This window comes from Corylus avellana, chromosome 1, assembly GCF_965113065.1.
Source record: "Corylus avellana chromosome 1, dhCorAvel1.hap1.2, whole genome shotgun sequence".
Taxonomy (NCBI): Eukaryota; Viridiplantae; Streptophyta; class Magnoliopsida; order Fagales; family Betulaceae; genus Corylus; species Corylus avellana.
In genome coordinates, this window is record NC_142490.1 from 39,819,713 (window position 1) to 39,842,191 (window position 22,479).

General features: G+C 36.2%; 1 protein-coding gene across 1 annotated transcript; it reads left to right on the top strand.

The window, feature by feature from the left end:
* Nucleotides 1-737: 737 nt before the first annotated feature.
* Nucleotides 738-17,305, top strand: LOC132169783 (glutamate receptor 2.5-like). Its single transcript, XM_088515284.1, has 6 exons — nucleotides 738-1,023; nucleotides 11,492-11,502; nucleotides 13,221-14,507; nucleotides 15,126-15,432; nucleotides 16,336-16,733; nucleotides 16,829-17,305. The coding sequence occupies exons 1-6, from the start codon at nucleotides 738-740 to the stop codon at nucleotides 17,303-17,305; spliced, it is 2,766 nt and encodes a 921-aa protein (XP_088371410.1).
* Nucleotides 17,306-22,479: the final 5,174 nt, after the last annotated feature.

Below are 22,479 nucleotides of genomic sequence, written 5' to 3' on the forward strand. Positions count from 1 at the left end.
TACATGTTTGTTATCTTGATTTGATATTATATATATTTTTTATAAGAAGTCCTATTTATATAGAGCATGTATATGTGGTGTAGGTAAGATAAGCCATAGAAGTCAAATATTATAATTATGGTTAGAAATTCTATGGATCCTATTGAATACATTAAAATTGTAATATTGAACAAATATAGAATAAAATGTTATGGCTATTCTAACACGACTCTACACCTCTTGTCAATTTAATGCACCAAACATTAAATTGGTGAGTTAATTCACTTTTACATACCATACATTTTTTTTTTCATTTTTTTTTTACATCAATCAATTTTTACTACAATTCCAAACCAATAAACAGTTGTAGGCCAATGCCAAACGAAGCCTACGAGAAACCCTACATCTGACTTCTCTGTTTCCGCTAGGCTTTCAAAGGTGTCTTTCCTGGAAGAATCACGTACAGCTAGCGCATACCCTTCCAATATCGAACTTTCTCAAATGTCTAATCCTTGTTAAATATCCAAACCGACTTTTGGAGACTTTCACTCTAACAGTGACTAATTAATGTTGGTGGATTCCCTCGATCATTGCCAAGAAAATTCGACTCCATACAAGACAAAGTCAAAGATGCAGTATTCCACACTCATAGTCTTCCAGATAACGCGTTTTCTTCTTCCTCCGCTCATAGAAGATGTTGATAAGGTTGTCTGATCTATTACTAAAGCCAAAGCAGTATTCGACGTCCCATCTACCCTATGCAGTACCGTCAGATGCAAGTAATTAGCCGGGTTTCGAGAGCTCAGTTGCTCTTCCCTGCACTGATATTTGTTCTTCTTACTGTGATCTTCTTCTATGGAGCTGAAGCAAACAATAACGAAGTTACGGGTATAGGTGTTATCATTGATGTTAAAACCCGTATGGGAAAAGAAGAGAAAACAGCCATGGAAATTGAAGCTCAAAACCACAACAAAAAGTCGAAGACTTGCAAAGTCCTTCTCCATTTCCTGGACGACCTTAGAGGAGCTACAGTAGCTTCAATCGGTAAGTTGTGTTTATAACTTAAGAGATCATTCTTTCAATTATTTCTTTTTGTAAATCTAATAGATCTAGATCTATCATTAGATTTTTAGACTTACGTGGGTTCTACAAAAATTTAATGGTAAATTCACTCATTCACTATACGGAAATAGGTGAAAAAATGATTTTTATCATTTCTAATAAGTTAGTAGTTGTCAACTTAAAAATATTAATAAGATAAATGAACACCTGTCATATACAATAAAACACATTTTGCACTGTAAAATGATTTAAGAACATGCATGCCTGGCCAGCCTAAAAAAAAAAACGTCAAAAGAATGTTAAAGGCTTTAAGAAAAATAAAATGTGAGAAGGCCACATGTTACAAGGGCCTAGAAAAACAAATGACGACATACAATGTTTAAAATCCTAAAATATTTCGAACTAAGGAATGTGCCGCATTCATTTTGTATTTATTTTTCCTCTTTTTTATTTTCTTTTTCATTATCCTTAATAATTTGCATCTTGATTCTATCATTCTTTTTGTTTCTTTTATATTTTATATGTTATTTTTATCGGACACCGTTGACTTTAATTAGTTGGTTGCTATTATATATGAGTTTCGATCGCTTATCATCATTTTGCCAGATTCTATTAATTGTTCCTCATTTTAATATTAATAGAAAAGATTTACAGAATAAAAATGTTCCCAGTTATTGCTTGCGTTGGAGAATATGCTATATATGTTTTTAATGCAGCATGGCTGAGTGAAAAGTTGATTCCACACATACTAAACTTCACAACTCTTCTACAAAACTTGAAAAAATATAGGAATTACAGGAAAAGTGAAGAAAAAAACTCCTTCGGAGTATTCTTATTGACAATAATGAGTAGCCTTTATTACAAAATAGCCTTTATTAAACTAATGACAAACTCATTTGAGCGAACTTTCTATCATATGATTAGTCGCAATCTCGCTCCACCGAGGGTGGAGCAAACATGAAGCAAACTTTCTATTTGATTGCCACAGCATCTTGCTTGGGCAATCATTAACAGTCGAGTAAAAATCTTGCCACAATTTTTATTCTAAGTTGTTGAAGTTCAATAGTGCCGCTCGATCTGCTCACTTGAATGCCTCTTAAAACATGCCTTGTGGGTGCGATTTCGAATGCCATAAAAGGATTTGGCTTTCCTCACTGGATACCAATTAGTTTTCAGATGAGATGGTCAACGGCCTGATCCAACAAATAGTATCAGAGTCAGGGTCATAGGTTCGAGTCGCGAGAGCGTCATGTTGAGGGGGGGATTGTTGAGGTTCATTAAATGCCGCTCTACTCACTTGGACGGTTCTTAGAACATGCCTTGTGGGGTGCGATTTCGAATGCCATAAAAGGATTTGGCTTCCCTTAATGGACACCAATTCGTTTTTAGATGATATTGTTAAAGGCCCGATCCAACATAAGTGACTCTTTTGAGCAAGACTCAAGGGAACTCTTGCTTGCTTTCAAAATCAAAGGCCAACCCTCTAGAAGCTTTCTTCCTTCGCTTAAACTTGTCCATAAAGTCTTAGCAAAATGGTCTGCACCATCCTCTCCAAGTTGGACAAAATTTTCCCTCAAATTCACCTAATATAGACCTTCGCGCCATATACGAAAAGAACCCGTCAAAATGACACTAGGAATGAAAGGCATTCCCAAGAATCATTCACCTTTCTCATTGGCACTCCTGCTCCTGGAGTTTTACATACATGCCCTACTTGTCTTACTGATGTAGTGTGATGTTGTGGGTGCAAAGACAAATAGCAAGAAAAGGAACAATATTGCTTAAAAACATTGAGTCTATCAAGGATTTAAGAAATCTTCTCAAAACATTCGAGTCTATCTAGGGTTTGAAGGAAAAATGTAGAAGAAACTCAACTTTAACCTTTCTTATTGATAAAAACTGAATAAATATCAAAAACTACGTTGTTGAGGCTATAAGCATGTATTTATTGACCCCAAAACTCATAACCCTAGTAGTAATAGAAATTAGTCGGTTAACAACTCTACACTGGTTGTTCGAATGGAACATACCTCCGTTTAGACGGTCATAAAATAAAACTGAAATTGAAGTATGTAAACTGAAAACATAACATACGCGTTCGAATTGATGTATCGGGAATTACTATGGGGAATTTTCGATGTTGGCCATTAATTCTCTAGGCCGTTCGAACGGGGCAACGAATGGATGCATCGAGAATTACTATGGAGAACTCCCGAGAGTGTCCCGTTTGCTTGACCGTTTGGACGGGCTATCAAACGAAGGTTCCTACGACTGTTTTGATCACTCCTTAGCGCGAGTTTGTGCTCTCGTCTTGATTCCTCTAGCGGGCACAATTTCTTGGGCCCCATTCACACTTACATATGCTCCAATCCTCCTCATGAATTACCAAGCACTTTGATCTACATCACTTACTTATAGTAACTCTACAAAAGACAACAAGCCCTAAATCAGAGGTATACACATTACATCCTCTTACTCTTACTTCAGCCCTTTACTCAGAGATAACCCTATTCACTTAGGCCTCAGAGTGCCTGTTGTGCTAGATACTATCTAAATTAATAGATAATATTTAGTACGTTTTACTTGCAAGTGCACAAGATCAAACAATAGTATAGTGCAGCAAGTACGAGATCGATCCCACGAGGATTGTTGATTTATTTAGAATTGATTAAAAATATCAAGTTGTCACTAAATTGATATTATGAAAAAGACATAAAAGGATATAAGGATAGAGTAAAGGTAGAGCTTTGATGTCCACCACTAATCAACTTAGATAATATAACAATATGCCAATGATCCAATCATATTATAAATACTCAATGTTTGCCAACCTAAGGGCATGGGTGTATACTCCTTAAGCTATAGATTTTCTTAAGCAACGAGTTAGGCATGGGTGTATACTCTAATTCTTTTCTTTCTTAAAGGATTTAGCATGGGTGTATACTAAGTTGTTCTTTAAGAAAGTATAAATTTATGGAAATCGACAAAAACATGAGGCCTAGGGCATCGATGTCTACTCCCAGTTCCCCATCTTGATTAACTCAAGAACCCGGTGTGGATTTCTTTTGTTACTCTTATTAAACTCAGGACTCGATCATTCAAATTGATTTAATTAACTGGTCCATACCACATGCATCTAATGGCCAATTACACACATATGAGGAATTCAAGAAAACAGGCATTAATTAAGTTAAGCATCACAATATGATTATCACAAAAATGCCAATATTAAAATATTAAATAAATATAATTAGGATTTCAATCTAGCCTTTCTTAAGAGTTAGTTACACATAATTAAAAAAAAAAACTAAAAATAAAAGGAAAAGAAAGAATCGAAAACCGCTCCTAGAAGTAGCCTTCAATTCCTCTCCCCAAAGTTGTCTCCTTAAAATTGTGCATTGAATTGTGAGGCTTAGAGGTCTATTTATAGGGCTTAGGAGAGTCCTAGAAGCCCTAGTAATCCTAGGAAATTCAAAGATTTAAGTCCTAGTCCAATTAGGATAAAGAAATAAACATAATTAGGGCTTCAATCTAGCCCTCCTTAAGAGTTAGTTACACATAATTAAAATAAAACTAAAAAGAAAAGGGAAAGAAAGAACCGAAAACCGCTTCTAGAAGTAGCCTCCAATTTCTCTCCCCAAAGTTGTCTCCTTAAAATTGTGCATTAAATTTTGAGGCTTAGAGGTCTATTTATAGGGCTTAAGAGAGTCCTAGAAGCCTTAGTAATCATAGGAAATTCGGAGATTTAAGTCCTAGTCTAATTAGGATAAAGAAATAAACATAATTAGGGCTTCAATCTAGCCCTCCTTAAGGGTTAGTTACACATAATTAAAATAAAACTAAAAGGAAAGAAAAAGAAAAAACCAAAAACCACTCCTAGAAGTAGGCTCCAATTCCTCTCCCCAAAGTTGTCTCCTTAAAATTGTGCATTGAATTGTGAGGCTTAGAGGTCTATCTATAGGGTTTAGGAGAGCCCTAGAAGCCCTAGTAATCCTAGGAAATTCGGATATTTAAGTCCTAGTCCAATTAGGATACAAAAAACCTAAGTCGGAATAGGATTCGTCCAAAATTGCGTTCCTATCATGTGGGGTGATTTTCGCATAGCGGCAATCCGAATTTAGAAAATACTATTTCACAATACTTTGTGGCACTTTAAGTTATCTTTACAATGCCTCTTGAATCACCACAATAGGATATTTGAACTGAAAGTTATGGTCAAAATACCGAGATATGTGCAGAATCCAAATTTGAATCAAATCCGATTTTGCCTTCAATTTGAGAAATTTCGATCTTATCCTTTCCTTTATTTGATTAAACTTAGGTCCTCTATTATGATTGGTTAAGCTTAACCATATCTTCTAGGTCTTCCCAATTTTCCCTTTAAGCTTGGAACTTTTCCGAAAACCCTTTCTTTTCTTCCAAAAACCTATAAAACAAAGAAAATACAAAAAAGAAATAAAATAGCATAAACTAACAAAACTAACAAAACTAACAAATTAACAAATATAAGTTTTAAGGGCTAAAATATGAATATTTTGGTATTTATCACACCCCCAAACTTACATATTGCTAGTCTCTTAGCAATACTAAACTAAAAACAAAATGAAAAGCAGAAAACTAAAAGATAAATCCATCTTCCATGGGATGTACGATTGTATTTAGCATTTGCAACAAGCCTTTTAAACCCCTAAGAATTCCCTAGAGGACGAGTGAAGTCTCGTGAGGGTTTTCCAAAAATGTTACTCACAAGCATTATGCACAATTTCATATTATCCAAAATTAAGGTATCACTCAAGATCATGACTTTCCTTCATTAACAAGCTTAAAAAGATAAACTCCATCTTCACAGTGAATTGGAATTTTAAAGTTTAATTACTTACAAAAGACATGTTAAGGCATTACAAGTTTGAAACAATGTAAAGTGAATTAGCACATAAATATGAAGCTTCCAATTATTTCTAATGTGCAATGTCTCAATATCTTAAAATTCACTGAAATTTCCATTAGAATGAATATCTATGGCATAACTTTTTTTTTTTTTTTTTGGTCAGGCTGTGCAATGTTTGGTTCCCTTAAGCTTTCTAATTGACCCATGTAGCGAGTGTTAAGTCAATGACTCCCAAACCAGATTGTTTTAGGGCATTAGGTGTAAAACACCCTTAAGGACTTACTAACTCGAGTCAAAAAGGTTACGAATCCAAACTAACCATGACATTAACCAAATCAAAATTTTTCACCTTTTGATGTGAACACTCAATGCTTTGAGGCAAGAGGTCTAGTTACTTAGTGAAAAGCTTATCAATGATCATCATTTTTTTCTTTTTTCTTTTTTCTTTTTCTATACTCTTTTTCTCTTTTTATATATATAAATATGCCAAAGTATTCATCTAATAAGTCATACAGTTTCACCCATGACATAAAAACACACACATCAGACTTTCATGTCATACCCCACAAATTATGTGCTAATGTGCTTGTGTAGATCAGATCAAGCATGTAAATTCTCAACTGCCAAAGCTAGTAACCAAACTGAAAAATCCTATCATCAGATCATGTGTTCAAAATTTTAAGCTCACCAATGAGAATCAAATCACAATTTTTAAGATCAACCAAAATTTTAAGACAACATTAACATGCATATTTTTTTCTTTTTAAAAAATGGGACAAAGTGTGTAAAGTGTCTCCCATACCCCCAAACTTAAATTACATATTGTCCCCAATGTGTGTATAACATGGAAAGATCTTACCCGAGAGATGGATGACATGTCTAGAATGGCATGGCTCTTAGCACACTCCCAAAACTTGAACTGAAGCACACTTATTCCTGAAAATTAAAAAACTAAAGTAACAAAGGGAAAACAAAACGAAACTAAAAATAAGCAACAGAAAAATAAAACAAATAGGAAATAAAAAGGATATGCTATGGGGTGCCTCCCATGAGCGCTAAGTTTAACATCTTCAGCCAGACTGTGGCACTTTAAACTTGAAGCACCAGTCTTTCATTCTCTTACCCCAAAGGGAATGAATTTTTTCTATTGCAAGGTGATTCCAATTGTTTATAGATCGGGGAGGACTACTTTGAGTTTTCTCCCACAGCTTCTCATCCGGGAGGGAATCATGAACTGGATAATACTCAGGGAATTCATCTATCTTGATGTCCTCAATTTGCTCATCACATAACCCCAGCAGACTTCTCTCTTGGAGTCTTGGTAATTCGGGAATAGGAGCTGATGTTGAAGAAGTCTCAGTGCTCTCTTCCTTTTCCCAATGTAACTCCTCTAGAACCTCAGTTTGCTCATCTTCTTCTTCCACCTTGTTGTTCTTAGGAGTGGAATTGGTGCATCGTAGGATTGTAGTGAACAAGAAAACAACAAGTAGAAGGGATAAATATTTCTAAGACTACGAGACTATTACAAGAATCAAAGAAACCTTCTCAAATCAATAGATGATATCTATGAATTTAAGGAAAAGTAATGAAAAAACTCAACTCTGAGTATTCTTATTGAGAAAACCAAATAATAATCAAAAACTGTTTTCTCTGGAGGCTATAAGCATATATTTATAGCCCACAACCCTAAACATAATAAAATATGACATAAATACCCCCAAAACCCTAAACCTAATAAAATAACGAAATATTGACTCCCAAAACCCTAATCCTACTAAAAAAAGGAAATAAAGACGGCTTAACGTAATAAAAATGCGGAATATAACATAAGCAGCTCCGTGTGCGATCGATCACAAGTAGAAGTGCGATCAATCGCAATTCCAGGGACTTGGTGCGCAAATGTCTGGAATTGCGCTTGATCGCAGGTACATGTGCAATCGATCGCACTTCCAGGGGACCTGCTATCTGCATCATGCTCCCCTTGTTGGAGAGAATTCGCCCTCGAATTCGGCCAGTTCTTTCCACGGTCCTTCGGATGTCCAGTCAACTCATTCCACTCGCCCTTCCTCAAGATCAAAACAAGGCAACACCCCAAAATAAACATGATGCTTCTCATCATCAAAATACCTTGATGGTTGTCATGAAAGCCCCACACACCACTTGGCAATACTTCAAATTTGCCGTTTCTCTCGTTCTTTCTCCCTTTCACGTGCCATGAATATACTCCAGGACGGGTCAACCGTTGTTTCCCTTGTGAACATATAATTCTCCTCATCCACCATCACAATTGTTGTTAAGAGAATTTAAAATACTTTCAACACCAAGAAAATCAATATAACCATCTTCATCATTATAATTAGGCACTTCACCTGAAAAGTCTTCATCAACCTCTTCATAATTGTCGATGTCACCCGTGGGCTCTTCCTCTTCCAATTGATCATCTTCGGGGTAAAGGCTGCCAAGCATGGGAGAAAAACCATCTTCTTTGTACTCTTCTTCTTGGTCATCTTCTTCGGGGTAGAGGCCGCCGAACATGGGTGAAAATCCATCATCTTCGTACTCGTCCTCTAGGTCGGATGCCAAAGGTCCTTCAATCGGTTCTTCCTCATTGACATCGTCATCATAGGTTGGTGGGGAATCCCAATCGACAAATCCTTGCGAAGGATCTACAACATCTTCATGTCTGAACTCTTCATCACTGAATTCGGATTCCTGAAACTCTTCATCCATAGATTATTTTTCCTCCTCCACAGAATATGGATTCGGTTTATGGATTTGTGGTTGGCAAGTAAGAGTCCAATTGGCCTGTTGTGGACTCTTCGCCTCACTCCATGTTTTCCTAAACGCCACTTTTTTGTAGGAATTTTCTATTTTCTTTGTCGCAGCCATAGACCCTTGTCTCCAATTTTGTGACTTTTGACCCATGGTATAACTATGGGGCAAGAAAGCGACGCGCATATATTTCAATAGTTTCTCCCAACTATTGATCTTCAATTTGCCTTCACGCTTCCTAGTTCTCTTTAGTTGTTGCCACCACGCACCAACTGTTCCCCGGAATGTATGTACCACCAAAGAGACTCGTTGTTCATCGGGCATCCCGTTGAATTCAAAAACCTCTTCCACAGCCAACACCCAATCCAAAAATTTGTCGGGTTCTAGATCCTCGTCGAATTTTAGAATTTTGAGTTTAAATCTACTTACCCACCGATTGGCATGAGCTTGCGCAAGGTGCTGATGTCCGTGCGTTCGGCGCTCCGCAAACGGGCTTCTAGATCCGTTCCCATGTTGACCACACAAGTTGGATAATTGGGTAGTGAGGTCTTCAATTTGATCCCTCATAACCCTGAATCGATCCTCCGTGTGTTGCCAAGGTTCAGCGATAGATTTGCCTTCCACCTCCGCGAATCGCGGTCTTGGTTGGCGACGACAATTGTTCTGCCCACCACTCATGTGCCTCAAACGAATCGCCGATTGCTCCTTACATGCTGTCTTTGTGCGCACGTACACATCTTTCATGTCTGCAAAGCGGTTGCTCCTCCCCATTTATGGAAAGTAACTGAGCTTTGATACCAACTGATACAGCGTAGGATTGTAATGAACAAGAAAACAACAAGTAGAAGAGATAAATATTTCTAAGATTGTGAGACTATCACAAGAATCAAAAAAACCTTCTCAAATCAATAGATGCTATCTATGAATTTAAGGAAAAGTAATGAAGAAACTCAACTCTGAGTATTCTTATTGAGAAAACCAAATAATAATCAAAAACTGTTTTCTCTAGAGGCTATAAGCATATATTTATAGCCCAAAACCCTAAACATAATAAAATATGACATTAATACCCCCAAAACCCTAAACCTAATAAAATAACGAAATATTGACTCTCAAAACCATAATCCTACTAAAACAATGAAATAAAGACGGCTTAACATAATAAAAATGCGGAATATAACATAAACAGCTCCGTTTGCGATCGATCACAGGTAGAAGGGCGATCGATCGTAGTTCCAGGGACTTGGTGCGCAAATGTCTGGAATTGTGCTCGATCACAGGTACATGTGCGATTGATCGCGCTTCCAAGGGACCTGTGATCTGCATCAGGAATCCAATAAGGCCTCAGCTTGCTCACATATCATGTCAAGGTCCAGATCAAATTCATATTGAGCAAAGTGCTCTTCCAACGGATCCTTCACACTTGGCTCACTAAACATCTCAGCTTGCTTGAGGAACTTGTCAAGATCCAGGTCAAATTCAAATTGATCAAAACGCTCATTCAATGGATCCTTAAGACTTGGCTCATTAGAAGTCTCAGTATACTCAAGTAGCTTGTCCAGGTCTAGGTCAACTCCAAATTCATCAAAGCACTCTCTCAAAGGATCCTCAAGACTTGGCTCATTAGAAGTTTCAGCATGCTCAAGTAGCTTATCCAGGTCTAGGTCACCTCCAAATTGATCAAAACACTCTCCCATCGAATCCTCAAGACTTGGCTCATAAAAAATTTCCTCACCAGTCTCTTCATTCCCAAGTGTGGTGGTTGTTTGCTCATGATAATAAGTGCACTCTTCCTTCATGTATTGTTCATTAGGATTTGCCATCAACTGACCTTGACACTCTTCTTCTTTGAGGAATTCTGATATTTGCTTGAGATGGCCCTCCATCTTGGCACATGTGGATTGCAACCGTTGATTATAGGCTTTACTGTGGCTAAGAAAAGCTAACATTGTTTCTTCTAAGATAGGCCTTTTTGGAGGAGGTAGTTCTTTTTGGTATTGCAGTTGCTCTTGGTATTGTTGAGGTCAATCAATGGGAGAAGAATATGATTGATCATAGAACTGTGCATATGATTGATGGTGCGATTCATGATATTGTGGAGCATGATTTCCAGGAGCTTGAGCTTGCCACGAAAGATTAGACTGTTGGGCTCCATGACGGGTTATAAGAATCAAAATAGCGATCGTTCCCTAGTCTAGAGAACGATGTGTTCTTATGCCCAAAAATTTTGTTAGAAATTTGTCTTCTTGAAGGATATTCTCTAACATGGTGATAAGGGTCATGGCATAATGAACATGGTTCATAGAGTGTCGGAATGCCTCCCCACATGTGTGAAAACAAAAATAAAATAACAAAAAGAAGTTAAAAATAAAAGGGAAATAAAAACAAAATTAAAACTTACGAAAATGCAGACTCGAACGACCCTGCATGAAACAAAAGAAAAAAAAATCAGACCTATAATTAAAACAATTTATGTGCTACTGTCCGGATGTGCAATCGATCGCACTTGCTAGTGTGCTCGATCGCACTGGTGCGCTTGATCGCCCTGGAATGGGCGCTTGAGCGTACCTCCGGAAGTAGAACAAGAACTGCGGAAGACTAGAAAAAAACAAAAAAAACATAAAAACATAAAAAACATAAAAAACAAAAACAAAAACAAAAATAAATTAAGGGAAAAAAATTCCAAACAAAATCAAGCAATTCCCGGCAACGGCGCCAAAAACTTGTTGTGCTAAATACTATCTAAATTAATAGATAATATTTAGTACGTTTTACTCGCAAGTGCACAAGATCAAATGATAGTATAGTGCAGCAAGTACGAGATCGATCCCACGAGAATTATTGATTTTATTTAGAATTGATTAAAAATATCAAGTTGTCACTAAATTGATATTATGAAAAAGAAATAAAAAGATATAAAGTAAAAGTAAAAGTAGGGTTTTGATGTCCACCACTAATCATACTTAGATAATATAGCAATATGCCAATGATCCAATCATATTATGAATACTCAATGTTTGTCAACCTAAGGGCATGGGTGTATACTCCTTAAGCTATAGATTTTCCTAAGCAACGAGTTAGGCATGGGTGTATACTCTAACTCTTTTCTTTCTTAAAGGATTTAGCATGGGTGTATACTAAGTTATTCTTTAAGAAAGCATAAATCTATGGAAATCGACAAACACATGAGGCCTAGGGTATGGGTATCTTCTCCCGGTTCCCCATGTTAATTAACCCAAGAGGCCAGTGTGGATTTCTTTTGTTACTCTTATTAAACCCAGGACTCAGTCATCCAAATTGATTTGATTAACTAGTTCATACCACATGCATATAAAAGCCAGTTACACACATATGAGGAATTTAAGAAAACATGCATTAATCAAGTTAAGCATCACAATATGAATATCACAAAAACGCTAATATTAAAATATTAAATAAACATAATTAGGGCTTCAATCTAGCCCTCCTTAAGAGTTAGTTACACATAATTAAATTAAAACTAAAAAGAAAAGGGAAAGAAAGAATCAAAAACCGCTCCTAGAAGTAGTCTCCAATTCCTCTCCCTAAAGTTGTCTCCTTGAAATTCTGTATTGAATTGTGAGGCTTAGAGGTCTATTTATAGGGCTTAGGAGAGTCCTAGAAGCTCTAGTAAGCCTAAAAAATTCGGAGATTTAAGTCCTAGTCTAATTAGGATAAAGAAAACCTAAGTCCAAATAGGAATAGGATTCGTCCAGAATTGAGTTCCTATCTTGCGGGGTGATTTTGGCATAGCGGAAATCCGAATTTGGAAAATGCTATTTCACAATGATTTGTAACATTTTGAGTTATATTTCCAATGCAGCTTGAATCACCTCAATTGAATATTTGAGCTGAAAGTTATGGTCAAATTACCGAGACATGTACAGAATCCAAATTTGAATCAAATCCGATTTTGTCTTCAATTTGAGAAATTCCGATTTAATACTTTCCTTTATTTGATTAAACTTAACCACATCATATAAGTCCTCTATTATGATTGTTTAAGCTTAACCATATCTTCTAGGTCTTCTCAATTTGCCTTTTAAGCTTGAAACTTTTCCGGAAACGCTTTCTATTCTTCCAAAAACCTATAAAACAAAGAAAATACAAATAGGAAATAAAATAGCATAAACTAACAAAACTAAGGAATTAACATATACAAGTTTAAGGGCTAAAATATGAATATTTTGGTACTTATCAATGTCTCCCACCAGTATTTAAAACAAGTGATCCATGTGTCTTTGTTTTGCAAGAACCCTTGGCTGGATTAAAGGGAGGTAGTGAACCGTATCAAAAAAAATTCATTGTCGTTCATGGTGATTGTTTATAAAACAAAGGCGGCTAAGAGTTACAGTCTAAGAACTAACTATCCTTTAATTAATTATAAATTCCCTTACATTTTCATTTACCAATTTGTTTCTGCATTCAATACTAAAATGTGCTAACAATGTACATTAATGGAATCTCTAAATTTTGGTATAACAGCTGAAGAATTCATTAGAGAGAAAAAAAGGTGAAAGTGATTATTGGCATGCACACATGGCAGGAAGCCGCTGTAGTAGCTGATGTTGGAGGCCAAGCTCATGTTCCAGTCATTTTGTTTGCAGCACCAGCCATCAACCCACCCAAAACGTCACTTCGTTGGCCTTATTTGATACAAATGGCTAAAAATGGTTCTGAGCAAATAAAGTGTATTGCAGATATTGTTCAGGCCTACAATTGGCAAAGGGTCATAGCCATTTATGAAGATGAACCATATGGTGGCGCTTCCGGCAAGTTAGCAATTTTATCTGAGACTCTCAGAAATGTTGGTTCGGAAATTGAGTACCGTTTGGTTCTCCAACCACATTCCTTGGTGTCAGACCCGGAACATGTTGTCCATGAAGAGCTGGATAAGCTCCTGAACAAAACAAAGTGTCGGGTTTTCATAGTTCTTCAGTCATCATTAGAGATGGCGACTCTTTTGTTCAGAGAAGCCAAGCAGATGGGACTCGTAGGAAATGACTCAGCTTGGATTATTGCAGACAACATTGCAGATTTGCTGCACTCTGTTAATGACTCTATTATATCCTCCATGGAAGGTGCATTAGGAATCAAGACTAACTACTATTCTGAGAATCACCATTTTCATGCACAGTTTCAGAAAGTTTTCGGAAGTGAATATCCGAAGGAAGATAACTCCGACCCTGGAATTTATGCCCTGCGAGCATACGACAGCATTGGAATTGTTATACAAGCGATAAAGAAAATGGCAAGTAACATTACTAGTACTCCAGAGATGTTGTTAGAGAATATGTTGTCAAGCAATTTCTCTGGGTTAACTGGAAAAATACAGTTTGAAGCAGGCCAGCTCACAGACACTAATAATACATTGACGATTATTAACGTTGCTGAGAACAATGGGAAGGGATACGAGGAAATAGGCCTTTGGACACCAGAGCTTGGTTTCAAAAAAAGTGAAGAGAAAAATGGAAGTGAAAATGTTTTTAACACCCTCAAAACTTTGGACGGCCGTCAAGTAATTTGGCCTGGGCACTTAAACCGGATTCCGAAAGGTTGGGAAATGCCGACAAATGCAAAGCCACTGAAGATTGGAGTCCCGGGGAGAACAACGTTCGAGAAGTTTGTGAAGGTCGAGTATGGAGAGACACCGAATCAGAACAAATATGATGGTTTCTGCATTCAAATTTTCTCGAACCTGACAAAGCTCTTAGGGTATGATTTGCCTTTTGAATTTGTGGCGTACAATGGCACCTACGACGACCTGGTTTATCACATCTATAACAAGGTAATAACTTTTTTCTAGAAGTCCTTTAAAATCAGGTTTGGTAAAATCGCAATTCGACTTTAAAATCAGTTTGTGAAGGTTGAGTATGGGGAGAAACCGAACAAATATGGTGGTTTCTGCATTCAAATTTTCTTGAAGGTAAAAGAGCTCTTAGGGTATGATTTGCCTTTTGAATTTGAGGCGTACAATGGCTCCTACACTGATCTAGTTTATCTAACTTTAATTTTCTAGAACTCCTTTAAATCACGTTTGGTAAAATCGCAATTCGACTTTTAAAATTGTTGTTCGACCATTAAAATCTACTTTTTTAATAAAGACACGCTTCCTTACCGGTTTAAATATGTAGATATTTTCATGTTTTCAAATTGCTATTGCGGTGTTGAACAAGATACTTTTCTCAATTTTGTTTATAAACGTATTTTTGGCATGTATAATTATATCCTACCCATTTGTATTGTGTTTTAAGTCCCAGCTGAACACGCCCAAGTAGAATAATCATAGTTGGTTAACTTTAACTTCTTTTTTCCTTTATTTTTTTCTCTTTTACAATTATTTGTTCTAACTAGGATTTATATATATGCATTGTTGTGATGTGGGTGAAAATATCAAATTAAAAAGACTTACGATGCTGTGATCGGCGACGTGACTATACTTGCCGATCGATTGCGATATGCGGATTTTACACTTCCGTATGCTGAGTCTGGTTTGGCGATGATAGTTCCAGCAAAACCAGAAGGGTCACCATTGACGTTTACCAAGCCTTTCACCTGGAGCATGTGGGCGGTGACTGGTGCCCTCTTGCTGTACACAATGATCATTGTTTGGCTCCTTGAGCGCCAATCCAATCCAGAATTTGTTGGAACATGGAAGAATCAGATTAGCACTGCACTTTGGTTTACCTTCTCTTCTCTATTCTTTGCTCATAGTAAGTATCAATATACAGAAAATTCTCTCATCTTTTCTCTCTCTCAAAACCTTCTAGTAACTCTCTCTTGCTAGAATACAAACTTTGAGGGCATTCTCGTTTGATTTGTTATAACTCAGGCTCCGTTTGTTACGACGTAAAATGCTTTCCGTCGGAAAATATTTTATTGAAAAATGATTTCTTGAAAAACATTTTACAGTGTTTAGCGTGTACGGAAAATCACAAATATAAATATATATATATATATATATATATATATATATATATATATATATATATATATTCATTAAATCATATTAAACTCTAAATTACGAAAATGTCCGGACCAATTCATAAGGTGTCCGAACCGAGTCCCACAAGGACCCCATTGCGACTCACCCGGGACCCGCCCGGACCCCACGTAAACCCTATCAGGACCCCGTCAGGATCAGCCTGTGGCCCTGGCAGGATCCACCCAAGACCCGACATTGATATTTTCGTAATTTAGTGTTTAAAAGTCTCGACTGGGTCCTGGGCGAATCTTGGCAATGTTTGTCAATTTGAGAATGAGATACTCAAAGTTGAAAAATGGTTTACGATTTGGAAAATAGTTTTGAAAACTGTAAACCATTTTCTGAAAATTAAAGAAGAATTTTCGGTCAAAGGGAAAATATTTTCATTTAACTATTATTTTACATCGCACCAAACACCCAAAAATACGGAAAAACATTTTCCGTAAATCATTTTACGACGAAACAAACGGAGCCTCAATGCATACCAATTCGTTAGAGTTTGACTCAATAATGAACCTTAAGAACATTTCATTTTTTTGTTTTTTTTGTTTTTTTGTTTCTGTTATTACAGAAACATTGGTTTACTTAGGATTTGAAAGCACTCATAATACCAGATGAGTTCATTTTGCAGAGGAGAAAGTCCACAACAACTTAACACGTATGGTTGTTGCAGTGTGGCTCTTTATGGTGTTGATCCTAAACTCGAGCTACACTGCTAGTCTGTCTTCATTGCTCACAGTGCAACAACTGCAACCAAATGTTACAGATATTGAGTGGTTGAAGAAAAACAACTTGAAAGTTGGATGCGATGGCGATTCGTTTGTACATAAATACTTGCAGAATGTGCTTAACTTCAAGCCAGAGAATATCGTGAATGTCAGCAGTGAAGACTGCTACCCAATGGAATTCAAAAGCAACAATATATCTGCTGCCTTTCTTGAACTCCCGTATGAGAAAGTTTTCCTCGATAAGTATTGCAAGCGATTCACGGGCACCATACGTGCCGCCAGATTTGCAGGATTGGGCTTTGTGAGTTGATTTTGTTTTTGCCTTTTCCTTTTCCATCTATGCATTTTTGTTTGAGTTTTCACCCTTTTGAAATCTTCTTTTGCTCCCCCATTCAGGCCTTCCAGAAAGGCTCGCCATTTGCCAGGGACTTTTCTGTAGCCATTCTAAATCTATCGGAGAAGGGGGATTTGAAGTCACTGCAAGAGATATGGTTGACTCCCTCGCATGAGTGCTCACCCAACATAACTTTTAGCGAACCTCAACAATTGACCTTCCGGAGCTTTGAGGTTCTCTATCTACTCTCTGTTGCCACCTCTGCCATTTGTCTTGTACTGTCGGTAATATGTCATCGGTGGCAACATCAAGTTGCCTCTGAAGGCCGAAACGTTACTCCGGGCGATGAGAGCGTTTGGAGGATGGTTAGACTCGTAAGATACTTGAGCATCAAGAATCCACAAAGAACTCCAGCTTTGGCGGACACAGATGACAGCTTATTGAAGAAAACAACTAAACTTGTAAAATACTTCTATGTTAAGAACCAAAGAAGCACTCGAACTCGGGCAAATACATCGGGTACGAATGAGACAAGTTAGATGAAATGAATACTCATCGAAGTGGGAGTTCATCATCATGCAAATGAATAACTTCGTTTGACGATCTGCTTGACACTTGTTCGTATAAACTTGACTTGAATTCGATTTGTTTATCAAATGAGCCTGTTGTGATTCTGTGAACATAAAATTAGGCTCAATTATTAAATGAGTTATATTCATATAAAATCAACTTGTAGAAGCTCATATAAACTCGTATATATTTATTTTTATTTTATTATTTTAATTTTGTAGTTAGAACTTCTAAGAAGGGTTAATATTTACTTTATATAAGGAATGAATAAATTAACTGAAGAGCTCGTGAACAAGCTCAAGGTCGCTCCAATAATAAATGAGCTAAATTTAAACAAATTATCTAACTCAGTGACAAGTTCGAGTTTAGCTCATTGTTGAAATAACATTAATTATTAGAGTTTTGAACATTCAATATTTGGCTTGACTCAACTCAATTAAGTTACAGCCCTACTTCTGACTACCTATAGCACCTTCATTCTTCGCCTGCCAGCATAAACTAAAATGTAATGGATTCCTGAATGTTAAGGCACACAGATGAAGACTGAGAATAAGATTTCCTGTGTAGGCCATGTACCAGTATAATATTTCTTCATAGGCACATGCATCACAGTAACAAAGATATAAAGCTAGCTTGCAAATCCCTTTCACAGTTAATGACAATCACCCAGCTTTCTCAAGTTCTCATTCAACCAAACATATTATATTCTACAAATCGTCAGAATTTATAAAATGATTCCTCTGGGTGCAAGTTTAACTGTCAAGTGTCAATAAGATACACACACATGCATACACAAAGTAAGAGGCATGCAAAGATTCCTCAATCAATCCTGGCTGTTGCTTTCATCAGTTAAATTCGAAATGATTAAGAACTCAAAGCACTAAAAATCCGCCGGACAAGCTCCAGAGGAACATGATTCCTAGTGTTAGACAACAAATAATATCTAGAAACTCATTAGTTTCTTCCTCTATGAATCAAAACTAGCTCCAGCAGAGAACTTCAATAAATCAATGGCTTCTAGTTGTATACTTCTAGTGCATACCAATTTTTGTGAAATCTGAATGCCTTCTTACTCTAGGCATACACCTAGGCTGTAACGATCTAGATTTTAAAACTCTGATTTAAATAATATTAAATAGATTAAAAATATAATCATTAAATTATAATAATGATATGTGGATTAATGATATTAAATAACTATTTAATGTTAAAGGTATATTCCATTGATTTTTGACCTCTTATGGACATTACTTCAATTCTAAAAATTTAGCTTCACTATTACGTTTATGGACATAATTAAACCCAATTTAGTAAATAAATTATTTATATTGGCGTTTAGTGAAGTCATAAATTAATTTGAAGCTTTTCAGTTTTTAGCCTAAAAAGCAGTGTCTTAATTTTCATACTGCCTAAATGAGATTAAAACTGCTAAAAAAATATACCGAGGCTAGCCACCTTTATTGAAAGCTTAAAGTCTTCTAATAATGAGGGTTATAGGAAATATCATGATTATAATAATTTAATAAGGCAAGTGGCCAAGTGGGAATGCAAATAGTTAAAGCCTAAGTTGAATCGGAAACTTTGTACATGCCAAAAATAGACTCAAACGAACTTGGATGATCAAGTCGAACCAAAAATATAAAATGTTTGTCTTGGAGTCCTCTATATACGCTCAAAATTTCATGTCAATCAGAGTACGTTTGGACATTGAAAAATAGATTGGTATACACTGCCCTCATTTTGGACGAAAATACTAATTGGTATAGAGCATGGAATATGGACTAGGTTCATTCTTTTGGTTAAATACATCTCAACCCTTAGATCAAATGTGTAAAAATAAATCCTAACCATTGATTCTCTTATAAATAGAGCCTAAAGCTAAAGTCACTTTCACTTGAGCTTTTTATTTACAATCTAAGAACAAGTAAAATTGTTAGCTCCTCCTTTCATTTTATTTCTTAGTTCTAGTCAAATACCATATAGCTTAGATCTTTCTTGTAGTGTTCAAGTGTTCTTATTTTTCTAAACTAGCTACCTAGAGAAGATTTGGTAGAGTTTTAGTTCTAAGGATTATTGGGTAAGTGTTTCGTATATAAATATCATGATTTATTGCTTGTATCACTTGTTCTCATTTAATTGTTTAAAGACCCAATAAGCGTATAATGTAAAATAAAGTAATAGATACAAGTGAATTAATAATAATGAGTTAGTGGACAAAATCAATTAAAGGCTTATGATATTATCTATATATTATTTACTTTACAACTTTTACATTCAGTCATTTCTTTTATTGTCATTTAAATTTTAATTCATATTTTTTGCGGTTATCGCCGGAATATGAATTCAATATTTACATTCAGTTATTTCTTTTCCTGTCATTTAAATTTTAATTCATATTTTTGGCGGTCATCCCTGGAATATGAATTCAGTATTTACATTCAGTCATTTCTTTTATTGTCATTTAAATTTTGATTCATGTACGGACCATTGGTCTCATCTCCGAAATATGAATCATGCTTTATATATATATTATTTATAATACTAGTTTGTATTTAGTGATACTGGCCATTAGCCTCGTCACAAAAAATGAATTAAGGCATAAAGCTAGTTATAAGTGACTATCTTAGATTAATATAAAAAAAATGAGTAAGTAAAGATGAAGTGCCGGATAATAAATAAATATAAAAAGATGAGGGTCTTTAAACAATGATATTATTGGAGAATGAACTAAGTATTATTTGTGTGTATGTATTTATATGCAGAAGTGGAGCAGAATACTACACTAAGGAGTATAAGTATGGATATACTTACTGAGTAATAGCTTTGTTTTATTGTTATGGGAATTCTTATTTTGTCTTATTAATATAATTTTGCAATACAACTGCTGTATAATGTGTCTAATAAAATCCGCTGATAAGATAGCCACCTTAAGAACAAGCTGGGTGGATTACCGCGAGGAACTGTCGGTATCTCAGTTAATGGGGGTATATAACCGTCCAACAGGCCTAATATATAACTAAGCTGGGGCGGTGTAGTTGCCAGCACCAAACAGGTAAAACTCTAAAGTGTGAGGGACATAACGGACGTAAGCGGGCTGAAAGCTTATGACAAGAGATCTGAAAAAAGATTATCATAAAACACAAACTAATCTGTCATTACGCTGTATTCACAACTCATTCATTATTATATATTTTAGTTTTTAATCTTACTTGTTCAAACTAGTATTTTTAGTCTTTATCTCTAGGAAAATAGATTACTCACTTGTTTCCCTATGTAAATATGATAACGTCATCTTTACATAGATCTTGATGCAAGAATAAAAAGTGAGGACGATGGTCCTTTTACTGGTTTTGATGGTTGATAAACCATCTACTGCAGGATTGATGCTTACTCTATGGAGCAAGACTCATTTATGTTAATCGCTCTTATTACGTATGGTGATGTGTGTGAACTTAATAAATATTACTATATTAATTTAGGTGCCGTCTGTGGCATATATTTGGTACACCTAGTGTGTATATATGTTGTAATGAAAAACATGTTTCTATTTTATATCACCTCGAGGTATTTCAGTCAGCTCAATTGTGTTGTGTAAGTTATTCCTAGATCATAGAAAAAGAAAAAAAAATATATATACATATTCCGCTGTAAGATTGTATTTTCTAAAGTTGCAGCGTCACGACTTTAATATTTGCTAGCTTAAAATATCGGGGCGTTACATAGGCTACCGGTAGCCTCTTCCTCTTCCACGTCCACCCCACCCTCTACCTCTACCTCTAGTCCCACTTCTCCCACCATGAGACAAATCTTCCAATGCTCTATTAACCAGTTGGTTTTGCAAACCACCAGCTCCACGGCCATTTTTAGACGGCACATTGCCAGATCCATTAACAGTAGTAGCAGGTCATATAGATTCTTGGCTTTCCAAGAACCTTTCCTATGCAGGCAGGCTCCAATTGTTATCTTATGTTCTTTACAGTTTACAAGTGTATTGGATGGGGTATTTTCATTCTTCCTAAAAAGATTGTTAGAGCCATTTAACAGAAATTCAATAGATTTATTTGGAATGGGAAAGAAGAAGGTATAGCTAAGGCTAAGGTTTCTTGGTCTGATCTTTGTTTTCCTAAGGGGGGAGGTTTGGGGTTGAAGAGGCTTGAAATTTGGAATCAAACCTCTATGCTTAGGCATATCTGGAGTATTTTTGCTAGGTCTGGTTCCATTTGGGTTGCCTGGGTTAGAGAAAATCTCTTGAAAGAAAGAGTTTTTTTAGTGTAGGCATTCCTCAGAATTGTTCTTGGAGTTGGAGGAAAATTTTGAAGGTGAGAGATATTGCCAAAAGGTTCTTGAAGTTTGAGGTTGGGATTGGGGATAACATCCATATGTGGCTGGATTTGTGGCATCCTGCAGAAGTTTTGATTGAGCAATATGGCTTTAGGGTTGACTATGATGTTCAAAGTAATATTGAAGCCAAACTGTCTTCTGTAATTTGCAATGGAGATTGGTTTTGGAGACCAGCAAGATCAGAAGCTTTAGTTGATATTCAAGCTAGCCTCTCTGAAGTTTGCCTGGGCCAATGTGATAAACCAGTTTGGACTATTTCTAAGAAGGGTGTCTATGTTAGTTCAGAAACTTGGGAAGCCCTTGGAAAGAATCAAAAAATTGACGTACGTAATTTTGCATGCATGCATGTATGCAAATACATTAAACAATATTCACACCATACAAAACATATGTCTCAAACAAATAAATTAATTAGCTAACATGTAAAATTAATTTGCTAATATAAATACATCAATAATATATAATAATATACACTGTAAATTAAATATTTATATATTTTATTTCTTTATATAATATATAAATAAATAAATCAATATATATATATACCTAATTTTGGAGAGGCAGGAGAACGTGTGAGAGGCCGCCGGAGGGAGAGCTCGTGCTTGCCTGAGGGAGGAGCGGCGATGACGGCCGGTGAGAAAGAGAACCACTAAGAGAGAGAGCGGGTGAGAGAGAGAACGGCCGGTAGCGAGCTAGCTAGTGAGAGAGAGAACACGGGTGAGAGAAAGAAATGTGGAGGGGAGGGCTGTGTGAAAAACGGCCCTGCCGGAGGTGAAAAAAAAACGGGCGAAGGGGAGGGCTG